Source organism: Chrysochloris asiatica, unplaced genomic scaffold (genome assembly GCF_000296735.1).
Source record: "Chrysochloris asiatica unplaced genomic scaffold, ChrAsi1.0 scaffold00009, whole genome shotgun sequence".
Taxonomy (NCBI): Eukaryota; Metazoa; Chordata; class Mammalia; order Afrosoricida; family Chrysochloridae; genus Chrysochloris; species Chrysochloris asiatica.
This window is the reverse complement of record NW_006408527.1, coordinates 13,368,968-13,388,839: the sequence shown is the minus strand read 5'-3', so window position 1 is coordinate 13,388,839 and position 19,872 is coordinate 13,368,968. Positions and strand designations below refer to the sequence as shown.

Sequence of the window (19,872 nt, the reverse complement as noted above, 5' to 3'; positions counted from 1 at the left end):
CTTTAGCATCTCTACGCTGGAGAGCAAGTTTCAGTGTCTCTTCTGACATCCATTTTGACCTTTTCCTTCTTTCTTGTCTTCTCAATGACTTTTTGCTTGCTTCCTCTATGATGTTCTTGATGTCATTCCACAACTCTTCTGGTCTTCTGTCTTTAGTGTTTAATGTATCAAATCTGTTCTTCAGATGATCTCTAAATTTAGGTGGGATATATTCACGGTCACATTTTGGCTCTCGTGGACTTGTTTCCATTTTCTTCAGCTTCAGTCTGAATTTGCATATGAGAAATTGCTGTTCTGTTCCACAGTCTGCCCCGGGCCTTGTTTTGGCTGATGATATGGAGCTTTTCCATCGTCTCTTTCCACAGATGTAGTCAATTTGATTTCTGTGTATTCCATCTGGTGAGTTCCATGTGTATGATCATCTCTTAAGCTGTCTAAAGAAGGTATTTAAAATGAACAAATCATTGGTTTTGGAGAATTCTATCATGCAATCTCCAGCATCATTTCTATCACCAAGGGCCTATTTTCCAACTACTGATCCTTCCTCTTTGTTTTCAACCTTTGCATCCCAATTGCCAGTAATGATCAATGCATCTTCATTGCATGTTTGATCAATTTCAGATTGATGAAGTTGATAGAATTCTTCTATTTCATTCTCCCTGACTTTAGTGGTTGGTACGTAAATTTGAATAATAATGGTATTAACTGGGCTTCCCTGTAGGTGTATGGATATTTTCCTATCACAGACAGTGTTGTACCTCCTGACTGATCTGGAGATGTTCCTTTTGACGATGAATGCAACACCATTCCTCCTCAATTTGTCATTCCCGGTATAGTAAACCATGTGGTCACAGATTCAAAATGGCCAATACCAGTCCATTTCAGCTCACTAATGCCTTAGATATCGATGTTTATGTGTTCCATTTAAAGTCAGTTTTGACAATTTCCAATTTTCCTAAATTCATACTTCATACATTCCATGTTCTGATTATTACTGGATGTTTACAGCTGTTTCTCTTCATTTTGAGTTCTGCCCCATCAGCAAATGAAGGTCTCGGGGGCTTTATTCCCATGGGCTTTACTCCATTCGCATCATCACAGTCAACTCTACTTTGAGGAGGCAGGTCTTCCCCAGTAGCATTTTGAGTGCCTTCCAACCTGCGGGGCTCATTTTCCAGCACTATATCTGACAGTGTTTCTCGGCTGTTCATAAGGTTTTCAGTGACCAAATATTCGGAAGTAGTTCGTCTCTCCTTTCTAGTCTGTCTTCGTCTGGAAACTCATCTGAAGCCTGTCCACCATGGGTGACCCTGCTGGTGTTTAAAATACCAGTGGCATAGCTTTTAGAATCACAGCAACTCACAAGCCACCACAGTATGACAAACTGACAGATGAGTGGTGGAACCATAATGCTTAGCATAAACAAAATCACAGAAACTATGCCATTGATACATTTTTATACTGATTACATGTTGAAATTATTTTAGGTACAAGAAAATGCACTATGGAGAGTTAATTCCATCTGTTTATTTGTACGGGTTAAAAATCTGCCTAGTAGAAAATTTTCATTACACACGAGTTTGCATTTGTGGCTTGCCTTTCATTTCTGTTAGGCAGCTCTGGGCGAGACAAAAACTCCTACCAACCCTGTGCAGTATGTACAATGCTTCCCATTTCACAGATGAGAAACAAGCAGAGAGAGGCTGAGCATCATCTTCTGGGCACACACTTAATACATAATAAAGCCGAGATTTATAACCAGTTCAGCCAGGCTCCAGAACACATACTCTCTTCATTCTGTCTTAATTTGGGATTTTGTTTCAAGTTACACTGATCTTAAGTCTGTTTGCCCTTTTGGCTCTGAGCTTTTCCTGGCTTAGGTCCTCTAATGCCTGGGCCACTTTGAGCGGCTTTACCTAAAGGCATAGCTGCTCTTGGGGGGAATCAGAGAGATAGATGGGGCCATGCACGGTCCTCTGGGAAGGCTCACAGGCTCCACATCCAACCTGTAGGGTGAGGGCTGATAAATGAGATGCCATATTGAAGACATTTGGGGCCATTTTGATTTAAGATTGCCCTCCATCCAATTAAAAAAAACGGAGAATCCCCAGAATTGTGGCGATCCAATTAAATTCCTAATGCAGTGGGAATAAAACAGCTATAATAATGTTATGGGCCATAAAACATTCCTATTAAACCATTTTTTATTTTAACAATTTTTATGAACTTTATAAGTTTGATTTATGGCTTCACCAGTCATAAAACCATCTTTCTGGGTCTTAAATTGTCAGTCCCTCTCTCCCACCAAAAAAGAATTAAATGTTGAGAAGTCAAACTATAAATGAACATTAGTGCTAACGAGATTTCCTGATAGCTGGTTTTAGTGGTGGTGGTTAATTTTACCCTCCCTATAAATCTGCAGGAGCCCTGGAAGTTTCTTAACATCTCTTTGTTAATTAAGATTATGTAGATTTTTCTCCTGTAGGGGTTCCAAGGACCTTTGACTCTTAAGAGGGCAATGAGAGGGTAACTTTTTGACTTAGAGAGACCACAGTTCCGGGGTCCAGTGCCCCTCAAAGTTCTATGTGGTGCCTGGAAAGTACAGTGGGCTCCAAGACGTCCCAGCAGAGCAGCTCCCAGGATGCCTCTGTACCATCAGCACCAAGTCTGGCACTGAAATGGACCTCTCTCTCACCTCTACCTTTCAAGGACGCCTCCTTGCAACTGTTAGTCCTGATCTGACTCTGGAACACCTGACAGGGCAGGGATTGACACTCTCAGGGAGATCAGTTTACGTTATCATAAGGGTCCTGGTGGCACTGTAATTAAGCACTCATCTGTTAACTGAAACATCAGTGTTTTGGATCTACCAACTGCTCCGTGGGAGAAAGATGTGGCAATCTGCTTCCATAAAGATTTCAGCCTTGAAACCCATGGAGGCAGTTTTACTGTGTCCTAAGCATTGGAATCCACTCCACCGCAGTGGGTTTTGAGTTTGTCACTTAAACGAAGGCTCACAAGGCAACTCATTTGACTACAGTTTAACTCTATTTCAGTTCTGGCCACTCAATCCTCCTTATGGTCAGTTGTTCTCTCTCTTTAACCAACAGGTCTACCGCACATCTGTCACCAGTATCTTAAATTCCATCAAAGTCACCCCTGGCAAATAGATATCAGTGGAGCTTCCAGATTAAGACTAGGAAGAAAGCCCTGGTGATCCCCTTCCAAAAATTAGTCAATGAGAACTCTATGGAACACAGCAGAATACTGTCTGATATCATACTGGAAGATGAGTACCCTAGGTTGGAAGGCATGATAATAAGCACAGCAGTGGACACAAACATACCAAGGGTCATGAAGATGGAGCAGGGTCAGGCAATGTTGTACTCTGTTGCAGGGGTCTAGCCTGTTTTATTGCCCTTTGCTTTACTGTATTCCACACATACTGTACTTTTTACAAATTGAAGGTCTGTGGCAACCCTGTAGGAAGCCAGTCTAGCCGGACCATTTTTCTAGTAGCATATGCTCAATTTGTGTCTTTGTGTCACGTTTTGGTAATTCTCACAATAGTTCAAATTTTGTCACAATCCTATTGCACACCCAATAGACTACAGGACATGGTTGTCACTCACTTGATTGCAAATATCGGCTTGACTGTGACGGTCTGGATCTGAACCTGTGATATCTCTGAGGTCTACGGGGCTTTCTTTCATGAGTCAGATCTGACTTGGCAGAAACTGACAACAATAACCAACACACAGCACAAATCTGTGCTAAGCATGCTGGGCTGGGTATGAACGCTGGCTCTGCCACTTACTAACTGTGTGACTTTGGGAAAATCACTAACCCTCTCTCTGTGCCCCAGTATTCTCATTCATCAATGGTAATCATCATGGTGTCTACTTCATGGAGTTATTGTAAGGACTGAGGGGTTAAGACATGTTGAAGGCTGACAGCAAGGCCTGGCACCCAGAGATCACGCATAATTAAGTTTGGCTACAAGTGCTGATGTTTTCAGCATTCTCATCATTATCTTCATCACCAGCTCCCAAAGGAAAGAAAAATTCCTGTTGTCCCCTGTCACTCAGGGCCAGTGTGCGGGAAACACCTTACACTCAGTAAAGCTCGGTAAATATTTGAGGAATGAATGAATACATGAATGATAAATGACACCAGGGAATTGAAAGTGCTTTGTATGATGAGCACTGGAGACAGAATGTTCCATTCTTTCATATGGGAGCCATAGGACAGAGAACCTCTTAACAAGTGTTAGGGTGTCAGAGACAGAGAGGAAGAAGTGCCCTACACTGCCCTTTAGAATCTAACAATCTAGGGGCATGAAGCAATTCTCTTTTTCACTTCCTAATCAGCTCTAATGGGCTCATCACAATCGTTCTCCTGGATGTATCAGATGCCATGTGAATTGTGTGTATGCGTAATTTAAAAAAAACAAAACACAGTCACTGAATTCCTTCTGTTCACAGCAACCCCATATATGTTAGAGTGGCTGTGGTCTTTCTGAAGGAGATTACCAGTCCTTACTTCTGAGTTGCCTCTGGGTGGATTCAAACTGCCAACCATTTGGTTAACAGCCAAGTGGGTAGTCATTTTTTGCCACCCAGAGATTCCGTGTATATAATTTACAGGGAATAATTGTAACTACCTAGTAAGGAGCTCTGGTAGTGTAGTGGATTATGAGTTGGGCTGCTAATAGTGAGGTCAGCAGTTCGAATCTACCAGCCACTCCATGAGAGAGACTTGAGCCTTTCTGTTCCTGTAAAGATTTATGGCCCTGGAAATCCTATACAGGGTCTCTATGAGTGGGAACCGACTCCATAGCACACCACCATTTGTATGGATGCAGGCATCCTAAACACATATTTCACTGTTGGTTGCTGTCAAGTCCGCAGAAACCCATAGTGACCCCGTATGGGGTTTCCGAGGAGAGGCTGGTGGCCTGCCTCATTAGTTGTTTTTAATCCTTCTAAACACTTAGACAAGTTAGACTTGTTATCTACGTTTTCCAGATGCAACCCCCAAGGTGCTGAGAGAGCACAGCCACATCACCAGTGAGTAGTGAAATAGGGGTTTAAATTAAAGTACAGCGTCCGAAGTCTTTTCTCTCCCTGTTATGTTGGAGCAGGGATTCAGCCAGTGAGCAGACACAGGATGCCAGTGGGGAATGAAGCCTAAGGACGTGTGTCTCCGGGTACCCCCAGTGCCCCATTCCTGCACCTGTCCGCTTCCTCTGAACTCCAAGCAGCCCCAGCCTTTGGCACCCTGATACTTGGGAGCCCCGCCTTCCAGGCCCCTTTGTGAGGCACAGACACAGGTGAATGTTAATCAGGAAATCCATCCCATAGGGCCCTGCAGCCTGAGGCGCTTCCTCTGGTTGGTTTAATTTCCCTCAGTGTCTCTCATTTCCAGATTCTATTTCAGCTTTTTTCTTGACTCCAGCCTGCCTACCTGTGCTTAATCTTACAGAGACCCCCAACAGTGTGTATTCACCATGGGAGGGAAGAGGGGTGGACTTGAATATGGCCAGATCTTTTGTTTTGTTCCCTGAGCTGGGATTCTTTTTTTTTTTTGACTCTTCATTCACTGCCAGTGTGCTCAACACTTGTACGTAATACATTGTATCAGTTCTACACAACTTTATGGGCAGGGATCATACTAACCCCATTTTATATATGAGAAGAAAGAGGAATTAAATAACTTCCCTGAGGACACCAATAAGACAGGAAGACACCCTCTTCCCTGTTACTGTTGGGAACTGTCAAATTGATTCTGTCATACAGAGACCTAAAGGACAAAGTAGAATTGCACCATAGGGTTTCCTAGTGTGTAATCTTTGAGTCCTGGTGTGGCGCTGTGGGTTAATGTGCCAGACTGCAAAGCCATTAGAACTGCAAAGCTGATGGTTCAAGCTCACCAGCTGCTCCTTGGAAACCCTATACAGGGTCACTATGGGTCGTAACCAACTCAACGGCACTTCATAACAACAATTTTTGTGTGGCGCTGTGGGTTAATGTGCTGGACTGCGAAGTCGGTTTGAACTACAAGGTCGGTGGTTCAAGCTCACCAGTTACTCCTTGGGAACCCTATACAGGGTCACTATGGGTTAGAACCAACTTGACAGCACTTAACAACAACAACAATCTTTATAGGAGGAGATTGCTAGGTCTGCCCCCCCCCCACCCACACACAGAGCCACTGGTGGGTTCAAACCAGCAGCCTTTCACTTGCCAGTACAGCATTTAACCATTGTGCCACAAACCACACCACCCCCACACCATCAGACCTCACTGACACTGAGTTGATTCTCACTCACAGTGACCCTACAGGAAAGAGTAGAACGGCTCCTTAGGGTTTCTGGGCCTGTCCTCTTTAGACTGCCTCACTTTTCTCTCATGGAGAGGCTGCTGGTTTTGAACCACAGACCTTGTGGTCAGCAGTCCAGAGCACCTCCAGGGCTCTACCTTTTTCTACTACAGGTCAACAGTGTAAGTTGCATCATTACGATACACGGGTACTGTAGGATAAGTGCTGGACCACAAGCTCTGCTTGAAACACAGGGTCAGTGGTTCAAACCCACCAGCCACTCCTCAGAAACCCTACAAAATGTTACTATGAGTTGGAACCAATTCAACGGCAAGAAGAAGAAGAAAGCAGAAAACACCTTATGGTAACTTTCTATTTAGAGGACTTCTGCAAATATGCATTTTGTTCTGAAGAGTTAGAGACATAGGCTAGAAATGCTTGGGGTTTACCCGGTTGTTGTTGTTAAGTGCTGTCGAGTCAGATCCGACCCATAGCGACCCTATACAGGGTTTCCGAAGAGCAGATGGTGAGCTTGAACTGCCGACCTTGCAGTTCAAACGGCTTCGCAGTCTGGTGCATTAACCCACAGCACCACACCACCCTAGATCCTGGTTAATCAGAATCTCTGAAAGTGGGGACTGGACACTAATGTCTTTTATACACTCCCCAAGGAATTCTAGGAGTCTTGGTGCGGCGCTGTGGGCTAATGGGTCAGACTGCAAAGTCGTTTGAACTGCAAGGTTGTTGGTTCAAGCTTACCAGCTGCTCCTTGGAAACCCCATACAGGGTCCCTATGGATTGGAATCTACTCGACGGCACTTAACACAAAAAAGGAATTCTAATGGACAACATAGCTGTGAATCACTACTCTAGGCTCATGGAGGAGGAAAAGGGGAAATAAGAAAATCTCCTTCAGGCTCTTGAGGGTCTATTGTGGCACTGTAGGATTAAAGCACTGGATCACAAGGTCAATTTGAACTAGTTCAAACCTACCAGCTGCTCCTTGAAAAACCCTATACAAGGTCACTGTGAATCTGAACTGATTTAAGAGCACTTACTGTTTAAGTCCTGGTGTGGTGTTGTAGGATGAGCACTGGTCTGCAAGGCTGGTTTGAACCACAAGGTTGGTGGTTCAAACTCACCAGTTACTCCTTGGAAACCCTATACAGGAACACTAAGACTCGACAACACTTAACAACACCAACAACATGGTTATTGTTGACTGATGTTAAGTCAATAGCATGTGCAATCAAATACAATTCTGTCCCTCCAGTGCCATGCCTTTAATTGGCTGCAGAGCAGACCCACTTGATCCATTGGGTTTTCATTGGTTGATGTAAGGGCAGACAAAGCCTTAAACAGAGAAAGCATTCAGGGAAATGGATGGTCCCGTGTCAAGTTACTGGACCCCCTAAAGCCCCCTCACCTGATAATGCATCAGCGTGTTGAGACGCTTCCAGTCACCCTCGATCTTGGTGGTGATGTCCTCGTCTTGCAGCACGACCCGGGCAATCCGACCTTGGCGCCACTCTGGGTGGGAGGGGATGGTGCAGGGAGCAGGGTGAGATGGATGCTGGTGGAGACGCGACAACCCTGGCTCCCTCAGGCTCATGCCTGAAAGCCTAGACACATCTAGGAGCCTGAGGGAGAAGTGTCAGGCAGCACAGAGACAGTCACGTCTGACCAGTGACACTTCTGCCCTTCCCATGCCCTACCCTAAAGCTCCCTCCTGGAAGCTGCTTCTCCATTCCAGTCCCACACTCCAAGACCAGTCTCCTACCCAAGTCCATGTCCACAGCCCTCGGCCGCTGGGAGTACGGCACGTTCTTATACACAGCATCCAGGATCTTCTCTTTGACCTGCGTGATGGTGTCGCAGTTTAACACCTTCACTGGGATCTCGGGACTGTTCTCATTGTCAGGGTTGACGCAGTTCAGGATCTAAAAAGAGGCGATAGAACCAATCACCAACTTTATATGGAAAGGAAAGAGACCCTGGATAAGCATATACTACTAAAAAAAGAAGAACAAAACAGGTGGTCTCTCACTTCCTGATCTCAAAACCTACTACACAGCCAGAGTAGGCTAAACAGCTGGGTACTGGTACCACAAAAGACACACAGAACAATGGAACAGAATTGAGTACCCAGAAGTAAATCCATCCACCTGTGGCCAGTTGATCTTTGACAAAGGGCCAAAACACATTAAATTAAGAGTCTCTTCAACTAAAGATGTTGGCAAAACTGGAAAACTATTTGCCGAGGAATGAATTAAGATTCATATCTCATATTGTATACAAAAATGAACTCAACATGGACTAAAGACCTAATTATAAAACCTAGAACTATAAAGATCATCGATGAAAAAACAGGGATAATGTAGGGGCTCTGATACATGGCATAAATGCTCTATCAAGCATAACTGAAAACACACAACAGAAGACAAAACAGATGACTAGGACCTCCTAAGGAGCTCTGGCAGCGCAGTGGTTACGAATCGGGCTGCGAACCTTAAGGTCAGCGGTTCAAAACTACCAGCCGCTCCGTGGGAGAAAGACGAGGCTTTCTACTCCCGTAAGGGTTTACACCCTCGGAAACCCTGTACAGGGTCGCTATGGGTCGGAACCGACTTAAAGGTACTTAACAACAACAACAGGACCTCCTAAAAGTTTGACACTTAAAGGCATCAAAAGATTTCACCAGACCGGGAAAATATTTTTGGCAGTGACATATCAGACCAGGGGATAAATTTTATAGAACACTTCAACATCTCAATAAGAAGTCAAATAATCCAATTACACAATGGACAGAGAACAAGAACAGACACTTCCCCAAAGAAGACATTCAGGCGGCCAACAAACACATGAAGAAATGCTCATGTTCACTAGCCATTGTTGTTGTGTTGTTGTGAAATGCCATCGGTCGGTTCCGACCTATAGCGACCCTGTATAGAGTTTCCAAGGAGCAGCTGGTGAGCTTGAACCACCTTACCTAAGCATTAATAAACACCAGGCCTTTCTTCCTACTCCACCTTAGTCTGGGAGCTCTGCTAAAACCTGCCAGTATCACAGCAACGCACAGCTCTGCTGACAGACACGTGGCGGCTGCACATGCGGTACAGGCAAGGTGAGAAATCTACCACTGAACTGCCACTATCCCAGACTTACTGGGATCCCATCTAGGCTAAATCCAGACACGGAGTGCAATTTCAGGCCACCAAATGAGATGGTGGAGGGGTAGAAGCCCAGGTTTATGACATGGCCAGATAACCTGAGCCCTCAGTACGCTGAGCGTGCCCTTAAACTTGTCCCCTAAGCTGGCCTCCTCAGAATGTCTTTGCCGTCAGGGGCTAGCATGCAGATCCGAAGCAGCAGTATAAGCACTGTCCCCTGGGTTCCTGGCCTCCTCACCAGGGTCTTATATTCAATCTGCTGCCGGATGAGCTTGTCTTCGCTCAGCGAGTAGCGGGCCTCTCCCGTGATGGCATCGATGGGCCCCTTCTCCATCTGCTGCTTGATGGCGCAGTACAGCATGAAGAGAGGCTCCCCGGCACACTCCTGTGGGTACAGAACAGTGGACATGGTGAGGGTGGTCCACTCCTAGGCTGTTCCCCTTCCTTTCCTCCCCTCACCCCATGGCCCTGGGTAGGAGCTGACTGGGCTGTTGTGCTTGGGAGTACCCAAGAAAGGCACGCTCTCCTTCCCAAGGGCTGGTGTCCTGGTGCAGCCCCGCGGTCAGACTCAAAGGACCAACCTCCTACTCCTCTCAACTGGGCCCAGCTGGCTCCCATTCTCACCTTCAAGAACTTGTGCAGGAGGAAGGCGAACCAATTGGTCAGCATCTTCTCAGCCACCGACTCTGTCCTGGGGAAGGGAGAAGAAATGAGACTGGTCCTCTTAGAAGGGGTCTCGGTGGAGAAGCCTGTTGTGTGAACCATGGCCCCAGGGAACAACAAGCCAATTAGAGCATGGGTCTGGGGACCAGGATTTCTGGTCCTAGCCCAGCTCTGCCAGCAACTACAGACGTGAATGGGACAGGGATTTCTTTCTTCTGGGCCCCAGTTGGCTTTCTAAATTGAAGGGGCAGGATGGTTCATCCCTAATGGGCTGTGGTACTATGAATGGCTTTGGCTGTGATCTGAGACAGGGTCTAGACCTAAAGGCCTAAAGAGAAACTAGTTCTCCGCACTCGTTTCTGGCCTCTGGAATTCTTTCCAAGCTGGAGCACTGTGTGTTTCCGGGTACCTGCCCAGCCGTACCCAAACACTCAGCTTTAGGGAGCTATGCCCCTTCTCTCCTGTGTCCTTCAACTCTGGGCTTCCCGGGGCTGCTTAGGCTCACATTGCCTGAGTTCAAAATCTGACTCTGGCTGTATAACCTTGGACAAGTCACTTAACGGCTCCACATTCAGTTTCCCAGTCTCTAAATGCAGACACTAATAAACAACGTCTCCCCATAGAGAGTTTGTAAGGGTTGTAAGAGTTCATATGTGGAAACTGCTGCAGATAGTGCCTGGCACCGTTAAGCTATATATGTATAAGAATGAAGGATTATGAATGTGGCCACACAATCTTGGATCCCAGCCCCTCAGGTAAAGCACAGTGCTAGAGCTAACAAGGGAGCAGTTTCTGCAACTGCTGCTCCTCCCTCCCATCCCCCCTTCCTGGACTGCAGATTTGGGTAATTGGAAGGAACGAAAAAGCAACAGTAACAGACCCTGAGTGATGGGGGTGCCAGGGTTGGAGTGGGGGGGGGTGTTGGTGGTGTTGGAGGGGTGGGGGTGGAGGAGTATTTTAATTCCCTACACGTGGTACAAATTATACCCTCTGTTTGTCGTAAATCCCAGGCATTTGCCAGGGCCACTCAGCAATTCAGGCCTAGGAAAGATAGACAATAGCAGAAGAGATTGTAGCTTTCTCCCCAGGCCCCTCCCAGTACCATCTCCCAGCATTGTGCCTGAGATTAACTCTAATTTAAATACAACAGTTCTTAATGAGAGTTTTTAATGTTCAGATTGGCAGGAGGGGGGCTCAGTACTGGAAAACAAAGCCAGACTTCCTTCCTCCCTGTGTACCCCACGTGGGGCCTTCCTGGGAGAAGGTTACAGAGGAGCGGTGTGGTGTGGAGGGGAGGGATTCTGACATTCTTGGATGCCAATGTGTTCTGGCATCCACACCCTTGGGTCTTCAGGAAATGGTAGCGGTGTGTGGCAGAGTGTTGGTGATGGAGATCCAGGAAGGTGGGCCTAGAAGAGACAAGCAGCCACCCAATCTCCAGCCTACTACGTTTTGTGATGGTAGAAATGTTCTTTATTTGAGCTGACCAATCCAGCCATCACTACACGCTTCATGTAGCTAATGAACTCTTGCCATGAAGCGAGGGCAACTGGGAAACTGAATTTTTAATTTTATTTCACTCTCATTAACAGCCACATGCAGCTAGTATTGGACTATGTTGGACAGCACCGCTCTAGATGTGTGAGGAGAGAGATGCAAAAAGGGGTGTTATTATTTTCATTTTGGGGCTTGTGTTGGTAGTATGCTGTCGAGTCAGTTCTAGCTCATTAGTGACCCTGCATAGGGTTTCTGAGGCTGTAGATCTTTACCAGAGCAGAAAGTCTCATCTTCCTCCTACACAACAGCTGCACAACTGCTGACTTGAGGTTAGTAGCTTGACTCGTAACCACTACACATTGATAAAGGAATCAAACTATCAGAGACATCAAGTGACCAGCCTAAGATTATAGAGCTAGCAGGTGGCAAAGCTGGGGCTGCGGCTGAAACATCCTCCTCTGCACTTTGGCGGCTTGAGACAATCTTTGTAGTCTCCCTAGGCCAAGGGAAGATCAGAGCCTGTGTCTGGGATATTCATGGAGCAGGCTGTTCTGTACCAAAGTCTTTTCTGGGTTGTGGAAATCTACTCCTGCTGCATATGGGGTATTACCCTAATGGGGGATATGCATCCCTGTTAAGAGGCCCCCATTGGTCCCCACCACAGGTCATACCTCCGGAGAAGCAGCTTGGGATGGTTCTTGTTCTCCAGGTTCTTATCGATAAGGTCCGAGAGCAGCTGCTTGAGGACATCAGTGGCATACTCGAGGCGGCCCTGCAGGCCGGTCATGATGAGCGAGGCCACATTGCCACGGTCGCGCATGGAGAAGCTGCGCTGTAGTTCCAGGGTGCGGATGAAGGTCAGCAGGAACACCTTGTTGTTGATGAGCTGGGCAAAGAGCTTCAGGGCCTTTTCCACGTGCTGCTGACCGTTCCCCTGCACCTGGGGTAGGTGAGAGGACCAGCACCCTCAGGGGACAGCCTTGCTGAGGGTATTTGCTGGGACTGATACCAGCAACAGGACCCTCTCTGAAATGCCTATAATTACCCCACCACAACCATGAAGGCCTGGCCAGGCACTGGGCTGGTCTCTGGGGAGGTCTTTGATTGGTTCTAGCCTTCTCCTGGGTTAGGCTAGCAGAGCAGAGCCCTAGGAGGATACAATCTGACTTTCCCAAGGATACAAGAGGAGATTCCCAGTTGGACTTACTTGCTCTGTTCACTAGCTTCCCATACCCCTCTCTGCCCTGATGCATTATTTTTAGTAAAACAAATGAAAACGTGAACAAACAAAATTTCCAGAGTCCTGTTTTTCTCTGGCTGTTGCTGTAGGCAGGTACTGTCCTGTAGGTTCTGACTCATAGTGACCCTGTGTACCACAGGACTAAACACTGCCCAATTCGGTCCCGCACCTTCCTCACAATCACTGTTAGGTTGAAGCTCACTGCCGCAGCGACTGTGGCAATGTCTCTCTCGAAGCCACCTCAAATCCATTTTGGAATGAGGCAGGGTCTTAATTAATTCAGGTATGAATTAAAAAGTGACCAACAACGAATCTCACACTGGCATCATTCAAAAGAGGCCATGTCCCTCTTGATCAGAAACATCCTGCGGCTATGATGCTGTGATCAACAACTTGCCCTCCTTACTCCTGACCTGGCTCAGTGCTGCTGGGCTCCCATCTGGATTTCCTAGGATACCCAGGCCTTACCTCCAGCTCCCTCAGCACGGGGTGGTCCTCAATGCCTGGGAATAGAACTCTCATGGCGTAGGTTCGATAGTCCAGGTAGGGGATTCCTGAGCGGTCCAGGTCACTGGTCAGCTCGTTGATGTCTGTCTGGAGCTCAGCAAAAGCTGTGGGAGTGCAGGGAGACAGGGAGGTTCAGGATGGGAACCTCGGGCCCAGGAGGAGAAAGGCAGAGAAGCATGTGGAGGGAGGGAAGAAGGGAAGGACGGAAGGATGGAGAGGCAGGAAGGTTATAGGGATTTATCACCAGAGAGGACTGAGGTGGCCTCTAGATTACATTTCTTAGATGGTGTCCCTGAACAGCACACACAGTTAAGAACTTAGCTACTAATCAAAAGGTTGGAGTCCACCTAGAGAGAGGCACCTTGGAAGAAAGGCCTGGTGATCTCCTTCAAAAGATCACACCCGTTGGAAACTCTACAAAACACCACAGGAAAAAAAAAACCACACAAAAAAAACCAAAAACAAAAACAAACACCATAGGGTTGCCATGAGTTGGAAGTGACTTAACGACTGGTTTGGTCTGCAGCTTGTGTATTACTTTCTCCTCTTTGCTTGTATTCCCCAAACCAAGACCCACTGCTGCTGAGTTGATTCTCACTCATAGTGACTTTACAGAACTGCTCCTTAGGGCTTCCAAGACAGTCAGTCTTTTTCGGAGTAGACAGCTGCATCTTTCTCCACAGAGTGGCTGGTTGGCTTGAACCGCTGATCTTGACGTTAGCTGCTTTATGCTTAACCCATTGTGTCACCAGAACTCCTGCTGTGTTTTCCAGATGTAATTAAAACAAAGGAAAAGATTAAGCATGGGCCTGTTCAGTAAAGATCTATGGGTGGTGCGTGTGGGTGGAAGACTGGCTGAGAGGATCAGGTAAAATCACAATAGGCAGCTTGGCTCCCCTTTTCCAAAGAAGTGAGTAAGTCACAATGCAAGAGCTTTGGGACATCCTGATTATCAAGCGCATCCTTGGCCTATGGGAGAGTTTAGGCAGTGCAAGGCTTCAGAGGTCCTTATCAGCGGTAGATCTCCCCATAGCACCAGTCCCTCCGAGTCCTAGAAGGAGCCTCTGCTACACCCTTTTCCAGCTTAGCCCCCCTCTTTCAGCAGGCTTGTTTCTGATCTTGATGTTTGCATCAAAAAGAGAAATGTTTTGATTCCTAATTGAGATGTTTACCTAGAGAGCCTGCTGGGTCCTCAGCCCCAAGAGGATGCTAGGTATATCCTTCACCTCCTGGCTGTGGTTGTGTGGGAGATGGAACAAAACACAATCTCCACTCCCACGCAAATCCATGGCCAAGGACACCAGCAAGCAGAGGCCTTGGGATCAGCTCAACCTCCAGCACTGAGAGAAAACAAACCCTGGGGGTGGGGTGCAGTGGGGAGGTGGTGCAGTAGGGAAAGAACAGAGGCTTTCTCCCATCTGAGTGGGGGCTGCTTCTACAGGGGAGCTGATCCTCTAATGGGGGCATCTAGAGGCTGAGAAGACAGGCACTGGAGGCTCTCATACATGGAGACTCAGGGTCTAGGAAGGGGAGGAAGTTGGCCAGATTAAAAGGTGAGTCAGGATGGAGATGGGACCAGAACAATGTGATCAGACCTGGGTCCTCATGGGTGACTAATCTTAATGGGAATTCTCTGACCCCCAAGGATAAAAGGGAGTACTAGTGTGACCACAAGGTTGGCAGTTCAAACTCACCAGCCGCTCCTTGGAAACCCTATACTAGGTTGCTATGAGTTGAAAGGGAGTACTAGTGTGACCACAAGGTTGGCAGTTCAAACTCACCAGCCGCTCCTTGGAAACCCTATACTAGGTTGCTATGAGTTGGGACCTACTCAACAACACTTAACAACAACAACAACAACAAAAGGACAAAAGGGGAGTCCTGGTTGGGTGCTATGGGATAATGCACTGAATCACAAGGTTGGTTTGAACTTTCAAGGTCAGCAGTTCAAATTCACCAGCTGCTCTTTGGAAACCCTACATAGGGTTGCTGTGAGTCAGAACTGACTCGAAGACACTTAACAACAACAAGGACAAAAGGAGTCCTAGTGGTGCAGTGGGTTAAACATTGGGCTAGGGTTCAAACCAACCAACTGCTCTGCGGCTAAAAGAGGTTGTCTGCTCTCATAGAGGTTTACAGTCTTGAGAATCCTAAAGAGCAGTTCTACTCTGTCCTATGGGTTTGCTAAGCTGGAATGGATGAGATAGTAGTGGGTTTGTGTGTGTGTGTGTGTTTTGGAGTGGGGAATAAGGGCAAATGAAGAGTCTCTGAGTGGCACAATGGTTAAGTGCTGAACTCCTATCTAAAAGGCTGGTGGTCCAAAACCACCTAGAAGCACCTCAGAAAAAAGGTGTGGCAATCTGCTTCTGAAAGGTCACAGCCTGGAAACCCCTGTGGAGCAGTTCTCTGTACATATGGTGTCACCAGAAGTCAGAGCCCACTAACAACAACAACAAGAGCAAAAGGTCTGATCTGCAACAATCTGCAACGGATCACAGGAATGGAACATGACTACGACAGAGTTTGTATGATCAGGCATGAGTCCTTGGGGACTCACATGCAGCTAACAACAAGGTAAAATAAGTCTGTGGGAGAGCAGAGGTGAAGTGGATGGGGGTGGCATTAGAAGTGGGGAGGGGCAGAGGAAGGCAGATGAAGAAAGAAGGCTTCAGGAAGTGGGGGACCGAGGCCTCCACTTACCTTCCTTACACTCCAGAGCCACCCGGGACTCCAGGTTGTCCATCTGCATCTGAAGCCTCTTGAGAGTAAGGTCATTTTCCCGAGATTTCCGCTTGTAGGCAATGAGGACAATGATGACGATGATGAGCAGGAGGCTGCCACCCGCTGCGATGCTGACAATGGCCGGCAGCGTCAGCAAGCTGTCTGAGACCACGCTCACCGAGCCAGGAGAGAACACCATCCCGCCCACGTGAACCTGTGCATTGTACACACATAGAGACACACAATGCACGCAGGTGTAGAGTCCGGCATGCCATCCAACCCTTGCCGGTTCAGCAAGGACATTGCAGACCACAACCCTGCAGTGCAGAATTGGCTACAAAACAACTTCCTGCTAATTCTCTGCCTGCCTCTTCTTGTGTTCTCAGCTCCCACCCACTTAATGTAGAACATGGAGGGGACACAATATGGAGGGTGTGGGTCAGGCAATGAGGTAGGAAGAGTCATTGAGTCTGTACTGGACAAGGGAGTTTTTCTTCATAACAGATTATGCAAGCATGGTGCTGAGAGGAGTAAGTAATCAAAGAAGAAGGTTTGCTCACCATGACCTTGTGCTGCCCCGTGAGGTTGGGCGGCTCACAGAGGAGCTGTGTCTCAGACACAGTGACAGCGCAAGGCGTCTCTCCAATCAGCACCGTGTAGTTGAGCTTGGCACCTCCAGAGGCAGGAGGGCAGAGGTTTTTGCCCTGTAGAAAAGAGAAATCGTAGTAGGGCTAATTGATGCATGCTTGCAGAAGTTAATCACCTATTCAGAAAGTGATGAATGGGGAAGGGCAGCAGTGCAAAAAACCAATGAATGACTCCATGAGCCAGGTTTTTGGAGGGAACTTCTAACAACCACAATTTACAAAGAAACTGAAGGGAGGGAAGAATGAAAGGGAGGACAAGAGTGGGAGAGAGGAAGGGGGAATGAAACACTGAAGAAGTGAAAATTGGGGTTTGGGGAGGATCCAGACTAAATGCATTTCCTTCAAGTTGATTCCAACTTACAGAAACCATATCCAACAGAGCAGAACTGCCCCATAGGGTTTCCGAGACTATAATCTTTACAAGATCAGATGGACACGCTTTTCTCTTGCTGAGTGTCCGGAGGGTTTGAACTGCCAACCTCTTGGGTAGCAGCTGAATGTTTAACCAATAGTTCTTCTCGGGTACAGGAAAGAAGGGGGTGCATATGAATGTGGTTGTATAGAAAAATGTCTGGGCAGAGACAGCATAGAACTGCGACCTCTTGAAACATATGTGCAGGTTATTGTGATCATGGAAGAAGACAGAAAAGAGAAATGATGGGTCCCAAAGTCCACGAGGATAAAACAAATATTCTGAAGTATTTCTTGAGAATCCCGAGTACAAGATATATTGGGGTTCAACAAGTTAACAGTTATACACAACCTCCTTTAATAGGAATATGACAGCGTTGGGTGTCCACGTGGGTACAGAGGAGGACAAGGAAGGTCAGTTGAGAGGAGGGTGCCTCTCCAGTAACTTCACATGAAGTTCCTACCTTCAGAATGATGGGGGATCCTGGCTTCTGATCCAAGATCCCAGTAGGGCTAAGCAGTTCAAAGGTTGGGTTGGGGTAGTAGATGAACTTGGTATCGTTGTAAATCAGCAAGGACTGGACATTGTTAAAGACGAATCCAAACTCGTCTGGCCGCTCTACAGTGTCCAGACCGGGCCGGTAGTCTGTTGTCAGAGAGGGAGCCAGGCAGGTAAGGGTGGTTGTGTTCACAACTTTACATACCTGGGGGAATCAGAAGGCAAGCATTCAAAGAAAGCAGAGTACCTGCCACCTGGCTGGACAGAGAGCGTCACTCTTTCCCCCCCACACCTTTGTTTGTTTCTGCCTGTCAGCATTAAGGTATTTATCCTTATTTGAGGTAAGCCCCCCTAGAGGTGAATTAAAAAAAAAAAAAAGTTTAATCAAATCAATTCATTCATTCACCAAAACTGTTTGAGCACCTATTCTGTTCCAGATTCTGCACTAGGTGTTGGGGTTATCATTGTATAATAGTGACAGCTTTGTTTTTGTTATTGTTAACTGCTTGGGAGTCAGTTCCAACTCATAGAGACCCTGTATAGGGTTTCCAAAGAGCTGGTGGGTTTAAACCGCCGACCTTGTGGTTGGGAGTAAAGTGTTTATCCTATAGCACCACACCAGTCACAGTCTAGAGGGAGAAACACACAATTAAACAGACATTGTCATTGTAGCCCTGTCAGGGGGCTGGTGCACAGTGGGGGCCCCAAGCACTATTAAATGTGCACAGGGGTGTGACGGAACTAAATGTCTGTGTGTGTGCTGCGTGCAAGTGGCCTGGGGCAGGGTGGGGGTGACAAATTTGAAGAATGAGTAGGGCTTAGCTAAACAGAGAGTAGGGACTAGGGAGCTAAATTCCAGGCAGAGGGAAGAGTAGTACCTGGGATGAGAGAAGTGGAAAGTTGGAGGCATTAAGATATAGAGCAGAAGCAGTGTGTGTGTGGGGGTGTGTGTGGTGTGGGAAGCAGTGTGGGGTGAGCACTTTGCTCAGTACACAATTGGCGTTCAGTAAATGTTTCTTGAATAAAGAATTGGCAAATGAGCATAAGCCTGCTCAAGTTTCAGCCAAGCAGTAAATAGGTGTATAGCAGGGACAGCTACACTAGTAAAGTATGCTCACCAGGGAATGGTCAAGCGTTCAAGAGCAAAAGGACAGAATTGACCTAAGGACAAAGTTTACAAGGGTTGGGAAGGAGGCTGGAATGGAAGCAAGAATCACAAGGAGGAAGTGTGTAACTGATGTTGCATGGAGGGGATTGCAATCACTGAAATGAAACCAAGTGTATATGATTTGTTAAATGTAAAGCTGATGATCTGCTCTGTAAACCTTCACTCATTTCCAATACAAAGTTTAAAAATAGGACCTGCACATCTATAAACATCTTGTTCTTTTCTTCTCTCACCAATTGCTCCCTAGCCTTGTACCATGGTATGGGCTAGGTATCAACAGCCAATCTCTGTTGTCCACTCTTTCTCAGACTCTCATCTTGGAGTGAAAATCCTGGCTAGGCAGGCCCTGCTTGGCCTGAGTTGTGCCAGTCTCTCCTTGGATGATTGCGTTCTGGGGCTACCCCAGGCTGTAGCCAGACAGAAGAAATCATTAAAGGACCCACAGACAGCTGGGGAAGCACACCCAGATTCCTCCCTGCTCTCTTCCTGGCTCCCGCTTGATGTGGCTGGATTTTGACTTTGGGAACCACATTGTCCCAACAACAGCCAAGGGCATCTGGGAGAACTCAGACTGCTCCAGTACACACTGTTCTGGCAGGTCCACACATGGTGTGTGTCTGGCCAACACACACAAGTCACAGGCTTCATGTGCAGAAAACAAAACCATTGTGAAATTGCTAAAAAAACAAAACAAAACAAAATAAAAACCCCCACACAAAAAAACCACTGAGTCTGCAGAGAAGTTCTGTCCGAGCTTCTAGTCCAAGCGTGTCTTTTCCCTTTCCGGAAGAAGCTGAGTTTAAATAAAAACGTTCACTGTGGGCTTCATGGTATGTTAGAGGCCAGTGCCCAAGTCCAGTCCTTTTCACCTTACAGTTCAGCAGCCCTAAGGAACCTTGTGTCCCTTCCATGGGTCAGCTGGGGACAGTGAGGCATAAGGAACATTAGGGCTAGGGTAGAAATGAGCCAGGGACTTCCAAACCTGGGTTCTGTAGGAACGACACCCAGTCCCAGTGCACTCTGTCCCT

The 19,872-nt window shown here is 47.0% G+C and overlaps 1 protein-coding gene across 2 annotated transcripts in view; it reads right to left on the bottom strand.

Annotated features, from left to right (window-relative positions):
• The window catches only part of PLXNA2 (plexin A2), a 298,684-nt gene that overhangs the window by 11,838 nt on the left and 266,974 nt on the right, over positions 1 to 19,872 (bottom strand). For both annotated transcript variants that reach the window (XM_006834051.1, XM_006834052.1), the window contains 9 exons: positions 17,642 to 17,881; positions 16,680 to 16,823; positions 16,099 to 16,333; positions 13,360 to 13,502; positions 12,323 to 12,591; positions 10,116 to 10,182; positions 9,730 to 9,876; positions 8,102 to 8,261; positions 7,748 to 7,851 (listed from right to left, as the gene is read on the bottom strand). In XM_006834051.1, the coding sequence (XP_006834114.1) occupies positions 7,748 to 7,851; positions 8,102 to 8,261; positions 9,730 to 9,876; positions 10,116 to 10,182; positions 12,323 to 12,591; positions 13,360 to 13,502; positions 16,099 to 16,333; positions 16,680 to 16,823; positions 17,642 to 17,881 (1,509 nt within the window). The remainder of the gene's footprint in view (positions 1 to 7,747; positions 7,852 to 8,101; positions 8,262 to 9,729; positions 9,877 to 10,115; positions 10,183 to 12,322; positions 12,592 to 13,359; positions 13,503 to 16,098; positions 16,334 to 16,679; positions 16,824 to 17,641; positions 17,882 to 19,872) is intronic.